Source organism: Triplophysa rosa, unplaced genomic scaffold, assembly GCF_024868665.1.
Source record: "Triplophysa rosa unplaced genomic scaffold, Trosa_1v2 scaffold122_ERROPOS1645957, whole genome shotgun sequence".
Taxonomy (NCBI): Eukaryota; Metazoa; Chordata; class Actinopteri; order Cypriniformes; family Nemacheilidae; genus Triplophysa; species Triplophysa rosa.
In genome coordinates, this window is record NW_026634121.1 from 60,485 (window position 1) to 82,964 (window position 22,480).

The 22,480-nt window shown below is 36.3% G+C and overlaps 1 protein-coding gene across 5 annotated transcripts; it reads left to right on the plus strand.

Annotated features, from left to right (window-relative positions):
* The first annotated feature begins 3,355 nt into the window (after positions 1 to 3,355).
* LOC130549475 (uncharacterized) lies at positions 3,356 to 22,242 on the plus strand. Of its 5 annotated transcripts, none has more exons than XM_057326686.1 (13): positions 3,356 to 3,892; positions 4,979 to 5,323; positions 5,939 to 6,289; positions 7,529 to 7,654; positions 9,003 to 9,332; positions 10,868 to 11,158; positions 11,447 to 11,758; positions 13,031 to 13,315; positions 13,465 to 13,770; positions 14,905 to 15,201; positions 15,557 to 15,610; positions 20,147 to 20,205; positions 21,263 to 22,242. In XM_057326686.1, the coding sequence occupies exons 1-12, from the start codon at positions 3,850 to 3,852 to the stop codon at positions 20,182 to 20,184; spliced, it is 2,778 nt and encodes a 925-aa protein (XP_057182669.1). In that variant the 5' UTR covers positions 3,356 to 3,849; the 3' UTR covers positions 20,185 to 20,205; positions 21,263 to 22,242. The 5 variants fall into 5 exon arrangements, with proteins under 5 accessions (XP_057182669.1, XP_057182667.1, XP_057182670.1 ...); XM_057326684.1 differs by lacking the exons at positions 20,147 to 20,205; positions 21,263 to 22,242 and adding exons at positions 15,681 to 15,719; positions 16,189 to 16,965; XM_057326687.1 differs by lacking the exon at positions 20,147 to 20,205.
* The last annotated feature ends 238 nt before the right edge of the window (positions 22,243 to 22,480 follow it).

Here is a 22,480-nt window from a genome sequence, read left to right on the forward strand (position 1 = left end):
TCTTTGTGTTGGCTCGTAAATATTCTGTGATTTCAGAGGGAGAGAGCAGAACAAACAGTTTTACAACAGACATCAAATGTGAATGAGAGAAATCAATTCAACATTCAGTAATGTCACCACAATCTAACAGAAATTCATCTGAATCTACTAACAAATGACACGATTTCATGACATGAACATTTATCAGGTTGATGGAAAAATCAGCTTTAGAATAACTACAGATTTTATTAATGACATACACAACCTATCCACCCCTCATGAACGTTCTGAATATATTTTTCAAAGATAATTCACTGATGAATACTAGAGTTTAATAATTATGGAAACCCATAAATAAAAACCATACATATATGCGCTGATACAGGCGTCACCCACCGGAATTTACCAAAGTGAGCTAAAGAGCATCGTTCAAAAGCCAAAGTTTTTTAACTGAAACAGAATAAAACTTGTTAATGGCCCATCCTGCATCAGGAGCAGACTCTGGACTTGCGCATGCAGAATGTAAGCATCCGGTGCGCTTTAGCTAACTGTGACGCGAGTTGTAGACGCGACGTGGTGCGATTATGGGCCGGTTGCATAAACTGCTTAGACTAGTCTTACAAGTTAGTCATCTAGTTTTTTTCTTCAAGACTGGTCATAACTCCTTTAAGTCAGTTATATAAAGCGGTAGATTGGGCTAATTGAAATATGAAAAGTAAGACTGATTGCTAGTCTGTAAGAATAGTTAGTGGCTGTGTTTATGCAACTGGCCCCCTAACATACAGCATGTAAAACAAACACATAAACTCATGTTATAAGTATAGGACTATATTACCTATAGCCGAAGCACAATCTACTGGACGAAACTACAAGATGTGTGGCGGCAGCTTAACATCAACCGGTGATAAACAGTGTTGTAATGTAACGTTAAGTAGCCTACTGTACTTAAGTATTTTTTAAGAGTACTTTACTTGAGTCTTTATATTTCTGCAGACTTTTACTCCGTTACATTTCATGAACAAAATGTATACTTTTACTCTGATACAATTCCCCTAAGCATGTTTGTTACTACAAAATAAAAGCATAGAAACAGAAATAGACATTCAGCGATCGGGTCACCATGACAATGCTGAACCAATCTTTGGTTAAAGCTCAACGTGCAAGTGCATAAAGGTGCTCTCCGCAGTTCATTTCAACGCAAGGTTTTAATGTGCTGCTGCTTTTAAAGATAAACAGCACATTTTTCAGTTTCAGTGAATAATCAAATGACTGCGTTGTTACTGTGAGGGCAATGCAAGGAAAGAAAGAAGTAAGATTTTGTTCCAAGTTGTTCTCTAAGAGGGGTAATATTGGGGGTGGGAGGGATCTATCCTTTAATAAAGTTATAAGTTATAAAGTAAATTTATAAAGATGTGGTTTCTGAACTTGTTTTTTTATATTTGACCAATTTGGCAACATGTGGTTCCTGATGAAACTACTGAGCTTGAGACAGAGCTTGTTCAAAGTTGTACATTTCTGTGTGAGCACCATTTTTGATCTTCATGCTAAATATTTTTTTACATTTTTATTAAAGACGTTTGCTTCAACTTTACTTAAAATATTTAAGTAGATTTAATATAAAAAGTACTTTTGATACTTAAGTATATATTTATCTGATACTTTACGACTTTTAATCAAGTCATATTCTAAAAGGTTACTTTCACTTCTACCAAAGTTATTTTCTGGCAAGATATTTGTACTTTTACTCAAGTATTGCTTTGCTTTTAGGTACTTTATACATCACTGGTGATAAACCATGAGCAAACAAACCATTCACATGATTAAAGAAAACTGCACGTAGAAATCAATCCACACACATACTGACTGTAGACCTTTCAGCCACATCTCAGATGAAGAAATATATCATTGTTTTACATTACTGTTGGCCTGCATGCACAACTGCAAATGTGTCCTCACCTTTCTGTCAGGGATGACGCTGATGAAGTCCAGCATGGGGGCATTGATGTCCGAACTGTCCATTAAAAATGTGTTTTGGCGCTCGTATACCGACCTTCATTAACGAATGCCTTGACGTCATGACACATTGTGGCTTTTACCATTTACAGTGACGCCATTAATGTGTCCAATAAATATTAGTGAATAGACAAATTAATTAAATTGATTTTAGTTCTTTTTTGATAAAAACATTTTGATTTATTTATTTTTGACACTGTTTGACGCCAGGGGGTGCTGTAGCACCCGCAGCACCCCACTTCCCGCAGCTTTGTCCATAGTTGGATTCTATTTAGTTTCAATAAAATCATACATTTCAGCATTCTAAATCATTCATTTCAGTATTATGAATAACAGTTGAGTATTGTATTCTGAAATCTATGAGTGATAAACACACATTATTCATTTTTATGGTCATGACTACTTTAATGCTCATGAACATACTTTGTACATCACTACCAATCTATTGTTTCAAAATGCACACAAATAATGCTTTTTGGTATAAGGCCTCTTTGTAATAACCACTTAAATGTCATGATTTAACTAAGGCCTAGTCCTGAAACCAGCCCATAAAGTTTGATAGTTAAACACTGCTGACTAGTGATTTGTAAGTTTAGAGAACACAAATGCATTTACAAATAATTTACATTTCTGCATTTGACTGACAGTTTTGTCCAAATGTATTTATAATGCATTTCATTACATCTGTTGACTGGAACTCAAAGTCATAACCATTGTGGTGTTATGGTGAAATGCTCTACCAGCTGAACTTTAGACTTGAATGTAGTCTTATTTCTTTTTTCACTTGATCCTGAAAACAATCATTTTATGACAGCTGCATCCACCACCTCAATGACACTTTGCCAATGAAAAATATTCTACTGAAAAATTTTGGATTTAAAATAGTATTTATTAAAACATTCAAGCTGAATAAATCAACATTTAAAATACAAAGTAAACTTTCTGTACACATATAATCGATAATGTGTGATGATAACATTTAACTGAAGAGGTTTTCTGTGCATGTGTTTTGGATGCTTGACTGCACAACATCTCATAATATTGAATCCACGAAAACTAGATATTTATTATTAAACAACACAATCGGCGTGTACAGCACACACAACGACAAGCATAGCAAGCATTCTTCATAGGGAAGAATGTGTGCTGCGGGTGCTGTAGCGCCCCCTGGCGTCGAGCGAAAGAAAACTTGAACAGTGTCAAAAATAAATAAATAAAAACTTTTATCAACAAACAAATATAATATATTTGATTAACTTGTCTATTCACAAATATCTATTGAAAATATTACTGACTTTACTTTTAAAGGTAAGCCACAATGACAACACAACTGTGTCATGACGTCACGGCATTACGTCGCGAGCGCTCGTCCAAACGGCACAACAACGAATTTCAGGCTTTTTTCTGGACAGTTTGTACATTAATGTCCCCGTGCGGGACTTCATCTGCGTCAGCCCAGAAAAAATGGCTTCATTTGGAGTTTTGCCAGCAGGCCAGCAGCTTTCTTTATTTGAGACTGTGGCTGTTAGGTCTAGTCAGAATGTGTACGGGTTGATTTCTATGTGCTGTCGCGTGCAGCAGGCGCTTGTGTTGGTTTAAACGCGTGAATGGTTTGCCCATGGTTTATTATATGTTGATGTTTGGATGGATACGCACAGATTGTGCTTTAGCATACATATAACATGCGTTTGTGTGTTTGTTTTAATGCTGGTTAGCCTTTAGCAGGTTTGCTTTGCAGCAGTGGTCGTCGCGGTGTGGGTCCTGCTTAGACAACAAACTGAGGAGATTTAGATGTATTACTTGAATACTGAACTGAATATCTCCAATAAATGATTTATTACTGGAGTCAAAGGCAGGATGATGAGCTTTTGTAAGAGCATCGTTGTATTACTCGTGTGCGGTAAGTGTTTACTTATGTTAATTTTAATACTTTCACTTTCACATCGAAACCGGAAACGGTATTATATTCGGGCGTTCTTATGCTGCCTTCACGTGCTCTCGGGAATTTGATACTTCCCACTTCAACCTGGAAATAATTTATGGAACGGTGCTCTTTTAATGTTAGCAGATACTCGTAATGTTTTAATGCTACTCAAGCATTAATAACATTAATGTTTTAATGTTACTGAATACTTTTAATGCTACTAAATACTTTTAATGTTACTAAAGCCAGACGTTCCTTCCATTATGAAGTGGGACTTGAATTTCCGAGAACACGTGAAGTCAGCATAAAAACGAGGTATATAAAGAACGTTACCAAAACAATGTTCTTAACTCACAGAAATAACAGTGGCTTTGGGGGCTTTATCTTTAATGTGTCTTTTCATTTTTGCTGACATTATGAGCAATTTGACAGATTTAAAGAGCCACGAAACACTAAACAACATTTATTTAGATGTAAACAAAGTTGGTTGTGTTGCACATCATAGAAAACAATGTTAGCAACTGTAAGTTATTACAGTAGATAAAAGTAGTTAATTTCTAGCTTTTTTGCGCAATTTTTTCCTTCCGGGTTTAAAATCCTTATCTGGCCAACGTCAAAGGATGTGAGTGGCACATCGATGACGCGTCGGTGTCTCATTATTATTCATGAGACTGTTTTGTTGACCAATGAGAAGACATTTCTCCTAATTATTCATGACAGAGGCTTGTGATTGGAGCGGTTGTGCCGAAAAATGACTCCTGCCAAATTATGACTCACCCATTCCCCACTAACATTAGGTGTTAGGATTAGATGTGGGGGAGGGGTTAGGATTAGCTAATCCCCTATCAAAATCAATGAGGGGAGCGGTGGGGGAGTCGTAATCTGGCGGGGAGTCAAAATTCGGCACAACACCGGAACCTTCGCCGGTTTTTAATGGCTCTTCTTCTCACAGCGTTCACGCCCATTTTAATTGCATTTTTCAAAAACGACAGTGAGGTAGAATGTATCTGAAAGGGGAGGTTTCGTGACACTTTCATCTCCAATGATGTTTGTGTTGTGCAGCTGTGTTTGGTGCTGTGACAGATGATGAGCAGTCAGTGTCAGTAAATGAGGGAGAATCAGTCACTCTACACACTGATGTTACTACTAAACTACAGAACAATGACAAGATACGGTGGATGTATGGAGAAGAAGGCTCTGTCACACTTATAGCTCAAATGTCTGGAAGTAGTATCAAATATGAAGATTTTCACGATGATAGATTCAAAGACAGACTGCAGATATTTGACCGTCATACTGGAGATCTCATCATCAAGAACATTAAACACAAACACTCTGGACGATATAAAGTAGGTTTTGAAAGCAACACTGGAACAACATACAAGAGATTCAGAGTTAATGTCAGCGGTAAGCAGAAATGTTTTTGTAGTTTGAATTAAGATTGCTTTTACTTTTAACATGAAATTAAACAGAAGATTCAAAGTGCAAGATGCATATGTTATGTGTATGTGTGTTACGTCATTGAGACAAGTTAATACAACTCAGTGCTGTCATAATACTTCGAGACAATACTGTAAAGAGTTGTGTAAGGTGTGGCCCCTTTAAGAGCTTTTATTTTACATTTTTCTCATTCAAATATAAGTTAAGTTTTGTTAAGTAACACGTTTTCCACAGAGGTTTTCCTGTGCAATACCATACAGCACTAGTCTCAAGTATCGTATTGCTTATAATACACAATACAAATAATAATGCCAAAAATAATGTATCAATGCAACTTGAAATGTGGAATACGATGGTTTAAAATTAGCGTGCGAGTTGTTTCCATATTCTTGCACACGCAAGATTCTTCCAGCAGTAGTTTACTTTAATTGGCTGTGGTGGGCAGTAACTGAGCTGTGCTGAACATGCACTCATTAAAGTAAAGCAACTTCCTGTTTTTGTCTCCACCAATTCATTTTTTAATATGGTACTAATGCTCATATCACCTGACGTTGTTTTATAAATGTAATCTGTGTCTTGTAGATGCTCCACATGTTATCAGTGCTGGTACAGATGAAGTGAAGTCAGTGTCAGTGAGTGAGGGAGATTCTGTGACTCTACACACTGATGTTCAAACACACAGAGATGATCTGATACTGTGGAGGTTTGGAGATGAAGGTCTTCTCATAGCCAAAGATGATAAAGAAGACAATAAGAGTTCAATATATAATGATGCTGATGGGATGTTCAGAGACAGACTGAAGATAGATGATCAGACCGGATCTCTCATCATCACAAACATCAAAACCACAGACACTGGAGTTTATAAACTAAAGATCAGTAGCAACAGAGACACAAAACTGAAGACATTTATTGTTTCTGTCACTGTCAGAGGTGAGTATCTCAATTCTCTCCCAGTAATGATTATTAATATCAGCCGTGTGAAAATAATTCACATCATATGAAGAAACACGTCTCCCTTCATAACATACAGTAGCTGGAAAGCAACACAAACTTTTAAGATTTAGTCTCACATTTTTACAGGAGAAAAACTGTCTCTTCAACTTTCTTTTCTCTTTAATGTCCCATCTTAAGAGGGAATCAGATGTCATGTAAAATATCTAAAAAGAGACAGAAAATAAAAACTGTACTGCAGAGGTTGCGGTCATAGTCTAATGCCTTGTTTATAGATGGTTTCAAAGCAACAACATAAAATATGTTACTGGGCATGCGCGCGTTTGTGGACTGCCCTTAACTTCCGGTACACATTCACAAATTATTATACATATAATAATTTATATCATTTCTGATCACAAGCTAAAGAAACCGAGAAACTTGTCTCTCCAATATTTTGAATTTAGACTGCAATACCAAGCTCAACCGCTAGATGTCAGTGTCCCATACGGTTTCTTTAAATGCGACTAAGTTACACAACCCATTCAACAAATTGTTTATTAAATAAAATTAAGATACAATCATATTCAACAAATTGTTTATTCAATACTATTATTATACAATACAAATTGTAATATAAATAAATACTAATCTAAATTAAATTAAATATAAATATAAATAGTTATATTAGCCACTAGCCAGACCGATCAACAAACACAAACCTGAAGTTAACTGCAGTCCAACTGCAGCACGCATCTGATAAAATGGTCTGTAAACGTGCCTGGCTCCGCACCGGTTTTCCAAAACGAATGAGGCGTTTATAACTAATGAATGGGAAACACGTGTCCCTTTGCGTTCGGAGCAGGAAGTAGGCCTAGCTCTGTCTGCTCACAATCACATTCAGTCCATTCACGATCACGTTCTGATTGAAGGAATGACTGGATGCTACCAACTCGACAAAACTAGGAATTACAAATTGGCCATTGTAATCTGTCAAAATGACGGACGGTCTTCCGATTTTTCTGTTACTGGAAAAAAAATCTGTCAATGACTATAACGCAACCTTTGCTGTACTGTTTTTAGTTGTTATGGCAGGAATATTTATGTAATAATATTTAAAGGTTCAGTCAGTAAAATCTAGCGGCAAGGTTGCGAATTGCAACCAACCGCTCACTTTTTATTACACACACAAAATTACACACACTGGACCTTTAAGTCTTGTTCTCTCTATTATTACAGAACGAGGTCTATCTTCAGGACAGGTAGCAGGAATAATCGTTGGTGTCCTGCTGGCTATTGCTGTTGTTATTGCTGTTGGTGTGTTTTCATATCGCCGCATTAATTATGAACTACAGAAACGGAAAGGTGAGTTTAATCTTCAACTGATACATCAGTAGAAAATTCATTGTATTTATATAAAGGTGTTATGTTTTTCTTTTTGTTTCCACATATTTGACTTGATTTGTCTGGTTAAGTTTGGTCTCATTGCTCCCGTTTTCATTTTTGTCAACTGGAATAGGACACTTCATGACTTTTAACAGATTTGGACAGATTTTAAAACATTAGAAATCGTACACTTGCCAACTTCGTAAATGGTTACAAAGAAAACACTGGATATCACACACAAGCAGACTTTTAAATCATTCTAAACATAAACTCATACAGAAACACAGAACTAACAAAGATATATGACAGACATAAGATATTCAGACTACAATATATGATATTAAAATCAGTTTCAAATAGAACAGGCACAAACTGCAACTATTTCTGACTCGTCCAGACTGCAGATCAGAACTAAAGTCTGTGCCTGTTGTTTATATACTGTACTCGGGTGATTCTCACAAAGTCTTGGTTTCAAGATGTCAAACATAAAAACACTTTTATCAACAAATTTCCTTTATATTCATTTAAAGCAAGGTATGACATGTTTAAAGGCATTCATTTCTAAACTTTTACTTACAGTATAACACAATAAAAAAAGGCTGTTGCCAATTAAAACGGTCAATCTCATAGCATGTTTTTCTAAAAACAAGAGAAGCCATGATGCCTAAGCAAGCTTTTATTATTCATACATAAGACGAGTTTATAAGATGATGAATTATATTTGAATAGAATATTATACATGTAAAATGTGGAAAACTACCTGTATCAATCATGAGAAGGGAAAAACTTGTGCAATCAGCGTGACAAGAGAATGTTACGTTTTTAACCAGAAAAATATAAAGTAATTTGTTAACTTGTTAGCCATATAAAAGGTACTAATAAATGTGTTCATTCACATAAAATCTAACTTAATGTAAATATCTTTGTGCGTGTTTAAACAGTCTTTAAAAAAACGTTACGGAGGATGAGTATATGAGTCCTGGACAGAAGCAGAATGAGACACAGTTGTGCAGTAATACTGATGTAATGTGATCACTGATGTGTGTTTCAGTACAGTGTTTCTAACAGTTTTAGCTATTTTTTCCCCGTGAACTATTTTCATTTGAATCTTTTTATCAGATTAGAAACATTTCTTGAAAATAAATATGCCGAAGACCATTCACTTGACAACAGACAATTTTATCCAAAGTCTCTCACAGTGCATTTGTGGTGCACATTTCATCAGTTTGTTTGATTCCTTCTGAACATCTGAGACTGTTGATCATCTTCACCTGAACACTGATGAGTTCTGATGTTTATATTTCTCTCTCTTGTGTTTGTGTGACAGTTAAAGTGATGACGGTGATTGAGAGTGGTTCTGTCACTCTAGAGTGTGATGTCACTAAACTCCAGTCAGATGATGTCATCCAGTGGATCTTTAGAGATGAAGTGATAGCCACATTCAATAAGAACAACAAGATCTCTAGTGTTGAAGAGAGACTCACAGACAGACTGAAGGTGGATGATCAGACCGGATCTCTCATCATCAAAGACATCAAAACAGAAGACGCTGGACTGTATAAAGTGAAGATCAGCAGCAGCAGTCGAGTGAAATCATTCCTTCAGCTCATCACCGGTGGAGGACCATCATACTCTCAATTCAATGTTATTGTCAAAGGTAAGATGCTCAAATCTATAAATAATATTTATATGTTCTACACAAACTCCTGTTGTTCAGCTCATGAAACCTAATCTACACCACTAAACAGAGAAACTTTTTTACACTTCAAGCCAAAAGACGACTTAAAAGGACACAAATTGTGCACAAATTATTATTATTATATATTATTCTTGGAGCAATTTTACATCCATTCTAAATCATCAACATCTTACAGACATCTTCAAATAGACGTCTGCAAGATGGAGTGTGCTGTCAGGGATATAATGATAAAATAAATGTGTCTAACTCATCTGTACTCATCCTACTGGATATATCTGCTGCCTTTGACACTGTTATCACCACATCCACCTGTCGGACCCTCAAGGCTATGGGTGTCTCTGGAATGGTGCTTCAATGGTTTAGGTCTTACCTTTTAGGTAGGTCATTTAGAATATCCTGGAGAGGTGAGGTCTCTGAGTCCCAACATCTCAATACAGGGGTGCCTCAGGGCTCAGTGCTTGGACCGTTGCTCTTTTATGTATACATGACATCCCTAGGTTCTGTCATTCGAAAACATGGCTTGTCCTATCACAGCTATGCGGATGACACACAAGTCCACCTGGCATTTCAAACTGACGATCCGACTGTTTTGTCACGCTTTCAGCATGCCTGGGCGACATTTCCCTCTGGATGAAGGACCATCACATGCATCTGAACCTTGCAAAAACATAACTGCTTGTGATCCTGGCCGACCCAAAGATTCATCACAACCTCTCCATTTAACTAGGCTCATCGACCATCACACCTTCCAGAACAGCTAGAAACCTGGGAGTGGTGATCGATGACCAGCTAAACTTCACGGATCATGTTACCAGCACCACCTGGTCGATTCATCATCTACATCATTAGGAAAATAAGACCTTTTCTTTCCGAGCTTGCTACACAAGTCCTAGTCCAGGTTTTTGTTCTGTCCAGTCTGGACTATTGCAATGCGTTACTGGCTGGACTCCCAGCTTGCACGACCAAACCTCTACAGATGATCCAGAATGCAGCGGCAAGAGTGTTTTTCATTGAACCGAAGAGAGCTCACTTCACTCCTCTCTTCATTAAGTTACATTGGCTCCTTATAGTCGTCACTCCGTGTAATGCCTGCCTACGTACCATTTGCAACACTGCACGCGATAGACCAATCACAGCAGACTAGACCATCTGACCAATCAGATCAGAGTAGGCTGACAGAAAGGAGGGGATTTGACCGATAAATCGCCGTACAAATCATTTGAGAGTCAGTCAAGAAGTAAGGTAAAACTAACTGCCTATTATTAGAAACTGAAAGTGTTTTTACACTGTGTATGTACGTAAACTTGTTGTTGGAAACTCCATAAACCAAAGTAGGACCTTAAAAATCACAAATTATTTCTCCTTAACTAACAAATAAATCTGGCATATGTTTAATTATGATTAACGTTGATGATGAACCGATTATTAATGAAACGTTCATGTGTTCTAATGTCTGTGTTTCTCTCTTGTGTGTGCTGCTGTGACTGATACAGTGAGTAAAGTGGAAAACAGTTCTGTCACTCTAGACACTGGTGTTACTGAACTACAGACTGATGATGTGGTCCAGTGGAGGTTTGGAGATGAAGAAACTCTCATAGCTGAAATCAAGAGAAAGAACAAGATCGCTACAGATGATGAGAGATTCAGAGACAGACTGAAGCTGAATTTGTTTGGATCTCTCACCATCACAGATCTCAGAACTGAACACACTGGACACTATAAACAGAAGATCATCAGCAGCAGCAGAGGAACATCATACACTCAGATTGAAGTTATTGTCGAAGGTAAGTAGCTCAAACGTACTGTATGTGATGAAAATTATGTTTTTTGAACATCCAGTGCTGTATTGATATTACTCATATTCTGCTTTTGTTATATTTCTTTTGAGTTTCTCATGATTTTTTTCTGGTCTGTAAACTGTGAGAATTTTCTCTCATGTGTGTGTCAGAAGTTTATATATATTGTATATTTCCAGATGAGTGAAATGATAAAGCGTATGTTCTCCAGCACATTTGATCTGATGGATGTTCTTCTGTGTTTTTCTCTTCTACGTGCTGCTGTTATTAATGAAGATGAAATGACAACTGTAGAGTTGGAAGGTTCTGTTACTTTAAAGACTGTTGTTACTGAAATACAGTTTAATGATAAGATACATTGGACATTTGGATATGAAGAGACTCTTATAGCGCAAATCATTGGAGGGACCGAACCCTCATTATGTGACTTTGAAGATGAGAGATTCAGAGACAGACTGAAGCTGAACCCTCAGACTGGAGATCTCACCATCAGAGACACCACAGCGGGATGCACTGGACTTTATCAAGCACAGATCCACAGCCGCAGGAGAGAGACAGAATACAAAGGATATAAGGTTGCCATCTTTGGTGAGTGGATTTGTTTTAGAGATTTATATCTGACATGATGATGAGAGATAGTTTTACATTAAACACTGTTGTTTGAGAGGTTTTTACAGCTTTATTCAGAAAGGTTAGCATTGGGTGGAGATGAGGGAGCGGGATCGGCAAAGGACTTCAGGAATCAGACTAGGGGTCGCCGCAGGGCTATCGGCACCGCCACTGCCCCCCCCCCCCCGTTGAGAAGCAAACACAGACCCGCTGTTTGCTGAAGCAGGGTTCTTGATGGGGTGTAGGAGTGAGGGTGTGAAAGTATGCCGGTGCAGATCCAGTGATAGTCCTGTAGGCAAGCATTAGTGACTTGAATCTGATACGGGCTTCAACGGTAGCCAGTGGAGAGAGATGAAAAGGGGGTCACATGAGCCCTTTTGGGCTGTTGGAAGACGAGGCTGTCTGCTGCGTTCTGAACCAGCTGGAGGGTTTGAAATGATTCAAATTTTTACTGGCCCTGCAAGATTTTCACTGTCCTACAGAAAAAAGTCCATAACAACATTGAAATCATAGTTAAAATATATTAGAATTTATTTTACCAATTGATTTAACAATCATTGTATACAAAAAAAAACGTCTTTTGAGTATATAGAGAAGCTAAGGGTGCTGCAACGGTGTGTCATGCATTTCTACTTCTTTACAATGTTAAACGTGCTGTCTTCTCATGCTTAACATGGTCAACTTGTCAAAAAACGAGTTGGGCGTAATACGTAGCATTTCTGTGCTCGATACACTCCCCCAGCGATCGGACAGGTTTTTTTCTTAGTCCCTTGTTGGACAATTCTCCCGGAAAAGCACGTGGTGTGTGTTACTGACAATATCACATTTTGTAATGACGTTCGCTTGTGAAAGGAAGGAAGAGGACGAGGTTGGCGGGACTGACACAGGCTTTCTTATTGTCACTTTAACAAGAGAGGTACTCAGTTCAACAAAACACAAAATACGAGCGGCTATTCCTTCAGCATGCTGCGAGCAGGCAATAAGCCAGTATATTCCTCCCTGATCTCCACCGGGTAAGAAGTCCTCGTTCGACAGCCCGTGGTCAGTCCGTCTCTCTCTCAACCTTGTCCGTGTCGGTTTGGTCCTTATATGCTGCCTCTCCGTGCCCTTACTGGAACGAGACACAGGTGTTGATGTTTGCATTTGCTCCACTTACTCACCCCTCGTCTCCTGCCTCTCTCTCCTGCCGCAGACCTCGCTAAACCACGCGCCCCTCGCCACACATTTATTCATGTTTTCTGTGTGTTTCAGTGTTCACTTATAGAGGAGAATCTGTCACTCTAAACACTGAGAGTAAAATACAGAGAGACGGTGAGATCAAGTGGATCTATGATAAGACAACCCCTCTGATAACTGGAAAGAATGAGATCAAATATACAAATGATGAGAGATTCAAAGACAGACTGAAGATGAATCCTCACACTGGAGATCTCACCATCACAGACACCAGATGGACGGACGGAGGACTTTACACATTACAGCAGATCAACAGTGATGGAAAGATCTCGTACAGAATATTTCAGCTTTTTGTCAGGGGTGAGTAACTCAAGACTTCTGATATAATAATTCAAAATATATTGTATATTTCCAGATGAGTGAATTTATAAAGCGTATGTTCTCCAGCACATTTGATCTGATGGATGTTCTTCTGTGTTTTTCTCTTCTATGTGCTGCTGTTATAAAAGAGGAGAGGATCAGATCAGTAGAGTTGGGACGTTCTGTCACTCTAGAGACTGATGTTACTGAAATACAGACCAAGATAGTGTGGACATTAACAAGTGAAAACCTTCCCATAGCTCAAATGACTGTAGGGACTGAACCCTCATATAACTCTAATGATGAGAGATACAGAAACAGACTGAAGATGAACCCTGAGACTGGAGATCTCACCATCACATACATCACATCTGAACTCACTGGAGTTTATGCAGTACAGATCCACAGCCGCAGTAGAGAGACAGAATGTGGGATATACGTTGTTGCCAGAATGGGTGAGTGGGTTTGTTTAAGTGATTTATATTAGGGCTGTCAAACGATTAATCGCGATTAATCGCATCCAGAATAAAAGCTTGTGTTTACTTTAATATATGTCGGTGTACTGTGCATATACATTTTGTATTTATGAACACATACACATACATGCATATATTTAAGAAAATTAAAAATATAACAATTAATAAACTTTTATTTAGAATTTCAATTATTGGTACATTAACATATTGGTACAATATAAATTAATACATTTAAATATTTCCTAAATATATAGACAAATATGTTTATGTTTTGTGTTTATAAATACAACATTAATATGCACAGTACACAGATATATATTATGTAAACACAAACCTTTATTCTGGATGCGATTAATCGCGATTAATCGTTTGACAGCCCTAGTTTACATAATCTGTGTCCGTGTATTGTGCATATTCATTTTGTATTTATAAATACAAAAACATGCACATAAATGTATACATATATGTAATAAGATTTGTAGATTGTTTTACCAATAATTTAAATTACATATAAAGGTTTATTAAATTTTTTGTTATATTTTTCTTAAATGTATGCATGTATGTATATGTATTTATAAACACAAAGTTATGCACAGTACACAGACATATATTATGCAAACACAAACTTTTATTCTGAATGCGATTTATTGCGATTAATCGGTTGGTCCTAATTTATATCTGACATGATGACAAAAGATATATTCATTTATGTTTCCTAGTTATTCTATTCTATAGACGCTGTCATCGCACATGCGCGCCTGGACTGCCGTTAACTTCCAACGAGTGTTTGTTTATCGGTCTGGCTGTTGTTTTTAGAAATAATTTACAGGCAATGTATTGTTTGTGAATGTGTACCCGAAGTTAAGGGCAGTCCACGAACACACGCATGCGCTGTAACGTTTGTTCATGTTGTTGCTTTAAGAAAAGTAATATACACACTTTCAATGTTAATCATGCTGTGTGTTGGATGCTGCATTTGCATTGTCTTCACAAGTAGATATGAGTTTCAGTGGTCTTATCGTTACAAAATTAGATTCATTAGATATTTAACACAGCTGTATGTATTTCTGACAGTATATTATGACCTTGTGTCATGTTTTCTGTGTGTTTCAGTGTTCGCTGACAAGGGAGAATCTGTCACTTTACACACTGAGAGTGAAATACAGAGAGACAGTGACATCAAGTGGATGTTAGATGATATTTACCGTCTGGTAGCTGGAAAGAATAGAGACAGCTTTTTGATGAAATATACAGATGTTGAGAGATTCAGAGACAGACTGAAGATGAACCCTGAGACTGGAGATCTCATGATCAGACACATCAGACAGACAGACGCAGGAGTTTACAGATTTCAGCAGGTCGACAGTGATGGAAACATCTCGTGCAGGATATTCTGGGTTTGCATCAGGTGTGAGTAACTCAAGACGTCTGATATAATAATTCACTTTATCTTATATTAGCGTTCTCTATAAACTATAGATGATCTGAAAATAAAACATGATCTTGTTTAATGACTCTTAGATTTTAGAGAAAGCTGTTACACTGTTAGTTTGTGTTGATTTTCATATAGGAAAGGAAACCCAATCGTAACAGTGAACACAAACTCGACGTATTTAATGAACACTTATTTATTGTTTATTTTGATTATTAAAGATTCTCTCTCTGAGTATGATAATATAAACTGATCTACAGCTGACTGAAGATGTGACTCTGTGTTCTCACAAACACTTCTACATGTTTCATATGTGTGTGCGATTATTAACAGACGGTGGTTCTCCAGATCAGATCAGGCAGAACTCAGATGAGATTCTGGACAGCTGTGAGTTTGTGTCTGACAATTTTAAAATTGACAAAATTACTTCTAATGAAGTAAATGTTTGTTTAAACAGATGCCGATGATTTAAAAGAACTGAACAAACAGAGATCAGGTAACAAATCACAATTCATATAAAATGTCATAATGAAATTATTTTTAAGCTCTTATAGTGAGATTATAAATAAATAACGAAAACTGTCCTATAATTTCATTAGACTTGAACTTGCGTTCAAAAACTATCCTGAGTTTTTAAATCTTTTATAATTGAGTTATTTAAAGGGATCGTTTTATCATGTAAAAAGTTAATGTGTAATTTAATTTGTAACATGTTATATTTATTATATATTATATGTATTATTTAGTAGTCTGAATCTGTTTAATCTGCTCACATCTTTCACATGAATGAATGTTGATTTGTGCACTTCAGTGGAGTGAAAGAACAATTATTGAAAGAACATTTATTTAGAAATAAACCAATGCATAACTCTATTGCTGATACTTCATTTAAATAATATTGTAAATGTCATTTCTAAATGTTATGTTGGCACTTTTCCTATTTTCTTTTCTGACATATCCAACAGGAACCGAAGAAAATGAATCAACAACAGTTCTGATGCCTCTGTTGACTGAAGCAGAAGATGAAGTTTGATCAGCTGATAGATGCTCACCATCACATCTGTCACATCATCAACATCTACAGTAACACGACTGTTTCACTACTTCATGATCCGTCCTCTTTAAAAGATCAACTCATGTGTGCTGTTGAGCTCAAGTGATAAAAGCTTTTTACAGCAAAATTTACACGTTTTTGGATAAACTGTTAAACAGACTTTCATTTATTTGTCGTTGACACAGATCAATGATCAGAATGTTTATCTTTTTATATTTCATGTCTGTTACTCACTGCATATCATGTTATCAGTTTGACTCTCATGTGTTTGATATTGTGTGATTATAGACAGTATTGATTTAATATCTGATGATGATGAAATATCAGATAAACATGAAGAACATCTTCAGTCTTTCTTTAACCCGTCTCTAATCTGCTTTATACACTTTTATATAACAACTAACACCAAAAACAAGTTCATGTTGATGACAATCTGTGTTTATCATGTGAAGAAGATTCTAGAAAATACACGTGAGAAACTTCTTGACCATCAGTGTTAGATTGTGATGTCTGTTCTGTTTTTATTGTTAAAGATTATTTTAGTGTTTCATTTACAGTGTTATTTGCTACATTATGTGGCTTTATTTTACTTAATATTTTTGTAACTCAAATGTTTGTCAGATTTGAATGTAAAACTTGTAAATGTGAGTTCAGACTCTCAGTACGGATATAAAAACTTCATAAAGCACTTAACTGAATAACTCTTGCCTTATTGAATTTGAAAAAATGCACTAGCTTTGTACAAAAATAGAAAATGTGATACAGTTGTGTTGTGTTCTGCTTTGAATGAATCTCATTTTTATTTCACTTTAGATATAATCTAAATGAAAACAGTATTGATAAGTGTTTGCGTCTGATAATTTCTGTCCTTTAATGGATAAACTGATTATTTTGTTATGGCTGTTTTAACCATAAACTCATGCTGATTTTGTGTTCAACATGCTTCAATGTGTTTAACTACATACACAATGTCACAGATCTCAGGTGTGGTGAGACAAGAACAGAGGACCCAGATGCAGACAGCGGTTAAGGGGTTAACAACAAAGACAAAATACAAAACAAAGACCCACGTGGGGGTAAACGTAACAAAACAGAGGAACAAGAACAAGACTAAACTGACAAGACTAAACTAATAACACATCGCATAGGAACACTCTACAAACTAGACTAACTACATGACAAGACCTCACCCACACGACACAGTGCAATGACCCGACACAAGACAGAGAACACAGGGGCATTAAATAAAGGGACAAATCAAAGGGGAACAGGTGTGGGGCATGAACTAATAAACAACCAATAACAAGAGATACAAAAGGGCAGGAACACAGACAGACCGGAGAGAGTATCGAAGGCCGACAGGGTCAAAATGACTCCACACATAACAAGGGATCCTGCCGTGAGATTCTGCCACAAGATCAAGAAAGACATGACAAGATGAGGCAGAATCACGACACACAATGTATGTCGTTATTAATAAACAAATAAAATGTCAATTAAAATGTGTGGATTTTTGTGTTTGCTGATAAATGTGTGACTTGTGATTTCGTGGTGGGAAATCTCATAAGAGAGCAGAACTACAGATTTTATAAATGACATACACAACATATCCACCCCTTATGAATGTTCTTGAATATATTTTTTAAAGATAATTCACTGATGAATACTAGAGTTGAACAATTATGGAAACCCAGGAATAAAACCATAAATATACTGTAAACTCTGAATAAAAGAGTGTCAAGTGTTCAAACAGAGGGTCCATGAATAATCATGTACTAATATCTGAATTAAAACTTAATTCCACGTGAACTAATGATGAATGAAGAAATGGAGTAGCCAAGAAACAGTGTACACATGTTATTAACAAACAGTAAGTAAATACTAAACTAAGCTCTCCAATAATACAATACTCAGCAGCACTGGATGTAATAAAAAAGAGTTCATTGACATTATTTAAACCTGACATAAATATGTCACATTTTAATCCATATAGTTTAAAAACACATTTATCATTAAATATGTTAACATAATATGTAAATTCAAGAAAAAAAAAAACGTTTTTACATTTGTAATAGATTGTCTGTTTAATTGTACATGTCAAATGAAAATTGCGAATCAAAAATACATTAATTACTGCATGTGAAGTCAAAATTGCAATATTATAGGAATACAGGAACAAATCACATTATTTTTACACAGCATCCAAGGTCTTAGTTGCTTAACTTAAAAAAATTTTTAAAAAATAAAGTTGCTTAACTTCCGCACCGAACTCGTACCAGAGCTCCGTCACTAATAAGTGTCCCACCGCAAACAAAGTGTTTGTACTTTGTGTGAGGCTTTGATGAACATTAAATACCAAAACAAAATAATTCCTAAACACTCATAATATTAATAATATTTCTAATAAACATTAATGATGCTTTTGGAAGTGCATCCGAAGCTTCACTAACAAACACTTTGAAATTGTTTCTGGTGGGACCCTTATTAGCGGTGCACCTTTAGTGACGTTACTAATCGATGCAAGACAGGGAGGTGGAAGGATCTGTAATACTTTCAAATGAAGGAATCTAATGGCTTACAGCTATTATTGGCATTCATTTAAATAAACAACGTTAGGCTCTGGTCTCCTTTCCGACGTTCTGCTGAAGCCAAGGCGTTAGCATTAGCCGTTGCGCTTTTATGGCTAAACGTTGCAGATGTAAAGGATGCCAGCTAACGTTAAACTCCCTGATCTCATGACCTAGTGATGATTAATTCTCTATTACCTATCCATTTACTGACTTAACCCGTTAATGCATCTTTATGTCAGGACTTTACTTGAAGGGGCCCGTGATGATTCACTCAATATTAACTAGCTGTTTACAGCTCATGATCTGTTTATGCATCTTTATGTCATGACTTTACCCAGGTTGATCGTGATTATAAACTTATCATCTAGTGCATTTAAAGAAGAAAATGAAGAAGTTCAGATCGGGAACTAGCCTGTTTTTGCATTGAATGAAGCTACAGTAGTGGCATTTTAATGCATACAATCACAGTCAATGACACAAACTCACAACCGAACCAAACACACCTGAAACACAAACAACAACACTTGCTGAAGTTCATTCAGATCTTATGATCTCTCAGACAAATCTTCTCTACACATGTACATGCTGCTACACAACCTTCTGTTAAATTACAATAGAAGAATAAATCTTATATTCTATATATGATACACACCGAAGCTCTTAAGCTCATATTAAACAATATTGCTCTGGTGGTTTTTTTTACATTTTGGTTTGTAGTTGGTTGCTACAAACATCTGAAGTTTAGAAACTTTTCTAAAATATATATATATATATTTTTTGAGCATCATTTGTGACATTAACATCATATGTAAAATATTTAGCAGTTTTATTCTGTGCTGAAAAAGAAGTGAAACTTACCAGACAGACTCCAGAAGAATAAAGACAATAACATGACATCAGACATTTTCATCAACCACTCACAGAACAGAAAAGAACAGAAATGTTATAAATGGGACACTCATGAAAGCTCTGATAAGTGAGTGTGTTCCTTCACTAACTAGTGCACAACACTTGCTGTAGTAATCTCTCATTTCCTTTTGGTGGGTGGGACGCATCATAATGCCCCATAAATTAATTAAATACTCCTAAAATAAAATAAATAAATGTTAAATATTAACTTGATTGCAAATGTGATCATTCAACAACAGTTCAATAAACAAAACATTAATATTAACTGTCAATTTCTAGACACAACATACTTATTTAATGTACAACATTAATCTCTTATTATTTACTTGTTTGTAAAAGCATTAATTCCCACTTATTGAACATACTTTAAATGTTTAAATATGTCTTCAGCTTCTGTGTCGCGTCTGCAGTGCAAGAATGGATTTTGAAAGTGTAAATAAAACAAACATGTAAGTCATTAGATAGGGTATGTAACTTTATTTCTTCTTCTAAATTATGATAAATGGTGAAACTATGCTTTAAGGTGCTGTTGAAGTGACCTCATGACTGCATCTGACACATATAACAGAAAACAGTGTGAGAATCAAACTTCTGTGTCTCTGACCTCAGCTGTGCCATGATGACTGTGGTCAGAGATATTCAACATATTCTCAACCTCTCGTCTCTCACTCAGTGTGGTCTTTCCCCAGAATACTGAGGATGGTTACTTAAAGAACCAGACCCCGACAGAACAGAACATTCAGACATTCAGTCAGTCAGTCCATAAATAGTGTTAATGAAACACACACATGTTATATGAATCAGGTTCTTACACTCTTGAAATCTCTGAAGAGGGTTCATAATAAAATAACGTCTCATTTAAAGTCCAGTGTTGTTATACACTCTACTAATATGACACCCCATCAGGAAATCTCGTGTGAGCGCCCCCTGCTGTTCATGATAAATCACTTACAGCTGAGATCTCAGTAAAACTGGTTTCAGTGGAAATCCAGAGCTGCTGGACCTTTAAGAGCTAAACGTGACGTGTTATTGTATTCGAATAATTTAATTATTATATCGAACTTTGTATTATTTGCTCTTAACTGAAATGACGCCTAAATCAAAAACTTTGGGTTACGACATTTTAATCGTGACCAGCAGGTGGCGGTAATGCAGCTGAACGCCACCAGAGCGTCAACCTTCCTGATAGATGTCTTGTATTTAATAGCACATAAATTAAGTTAATGTTTTAGAATATCATAGGCTGTGTAATTCTGTAGCTGTTAAATAGTGATTAGTAGTCGCTGTCAGTCCGTGCGACTCAGAAACAGCCGATTTGTGTTTGTGTCTCAGTGGCCTTTATAATAGTTCAGTAGTTTGGACACTGATAAGGGAGTCTGATATTTCAATAGCGAAATCTTTCCAGTGCACTGCCACTTACAGATTATTATTATTATTATTGTTATTAGAAATGATTTGATGAGTAATGTAAAAAGTTTTGAGTGTGTTTTCTTGTTTAACCACTAGATGGCGCTACAGACATCTGAATGACGCGAACCAGTTCTTCACTGCTGTGTTTCCGGGAGATTAACCTGCTGAGAACATGACTACAAACATACAACGTGATCTATAAACTATACTATAAATACACTATAAAAATGGCAAGCTTAGAATTTATAAATAAGTTGTTAATTTGGCGAAATAATGATTACATCAGCTCTTCGAATGAATGAACGCCCATTGGCCGTTTGTTCGTTTTAAAAACATTCCCCTGCTGGCGGAAACAGGTACTGACAGACTTCTTTCCGGAAAAGAAACAAATTAAAAGTCATCATAATAAAATATATTGTATTAGGCTCATTTTCTTATTAATAGGTAAGATGTGCCTACAGTTTAAATGGCTGTTTACTTGATTTACAACAATACTGTTTAGACAACACGGAGTTGACATCACACATGGCATTCAAGAGCTGTGATGAGGTGAAAGGTCAGGATGCTGATGTAGCTGATGAGGTGAAAGGTCAGGATGATTCTAGAGCTGAACACACACAACATTTTCTACATGTTGTCTATAAACGAGTTCCAGATCCTTATACAGACACGAGCTCCAGATATTCCTGTATCCACGTCACGTTTATTTTAGTATACTGGGTTTATTTGATAGGGACCGTGTACAACAAAGTATACAAAAAATCTTTTCAACTGTAGTCCCGAATGGCCTAACATGTTTGACATGCAGAAAAGCCAATGATCTACAAAAAAGAAAAAATGCAAACAATTAAAGATGAAGCTAGATTCAGAATCAGTTAGATGGTCAGTTTATCTCCGGATGGTTGAACTTGCCCACTGACCTGAGGCACACTAAGCCACAGAGTACATTTTTAGATGGACTGCTTGTTTGTCACCTCTGTTCTCTCACACCAACACATTTATATCAGTAGCGATCTGTCATTTGTTTTCCATGAGCTCATTTCTCAGTAAACAGACGCTCAACACATTGACCACAAACACAGTTCCTCTTTCTTCTCCGCTACTACTCGGTTTATTTGATTTATTTATTTAACTTAAGAACTTTATTTAAATCATTCAGAACTGTATTTAAATGATTTATATTTCTGTGTTTTGAGTTTTTGATGCAGTTTTGTTAGTTCAGGCTAGGCCCCATTGCTTTCGCTTTGATGCAAACACTAAACTTAGTTCATAATGAGAATATCAGAGACTTGTGGTCTTATTTCATAAAACATA

Bases quoted from the DNA above. Each gene is read 5' to 3' on its own strand.
- LOC130549475 (XM_057326684.1), top strand. From the start codon at position 3,850: ATGATGAGCTTTTGTAAGAGCATCGTTGTATTACTCGTGTGCG. The intron at 5,324-5,938 runs GTAAGCAGAAAT...TGTGTCTTGTAG, and splicing joins ATTCAGAGTTAATGTCAGCG to ATGCTCCACATGTTATCAGT. The intron at 11,159-11,446 runs GTAAGTAGCTCA...TTATTAATGAAG, and splicing joins GATTGAAGTTATTGTCGAAG to ATGAAATGACAACTGTAGAG.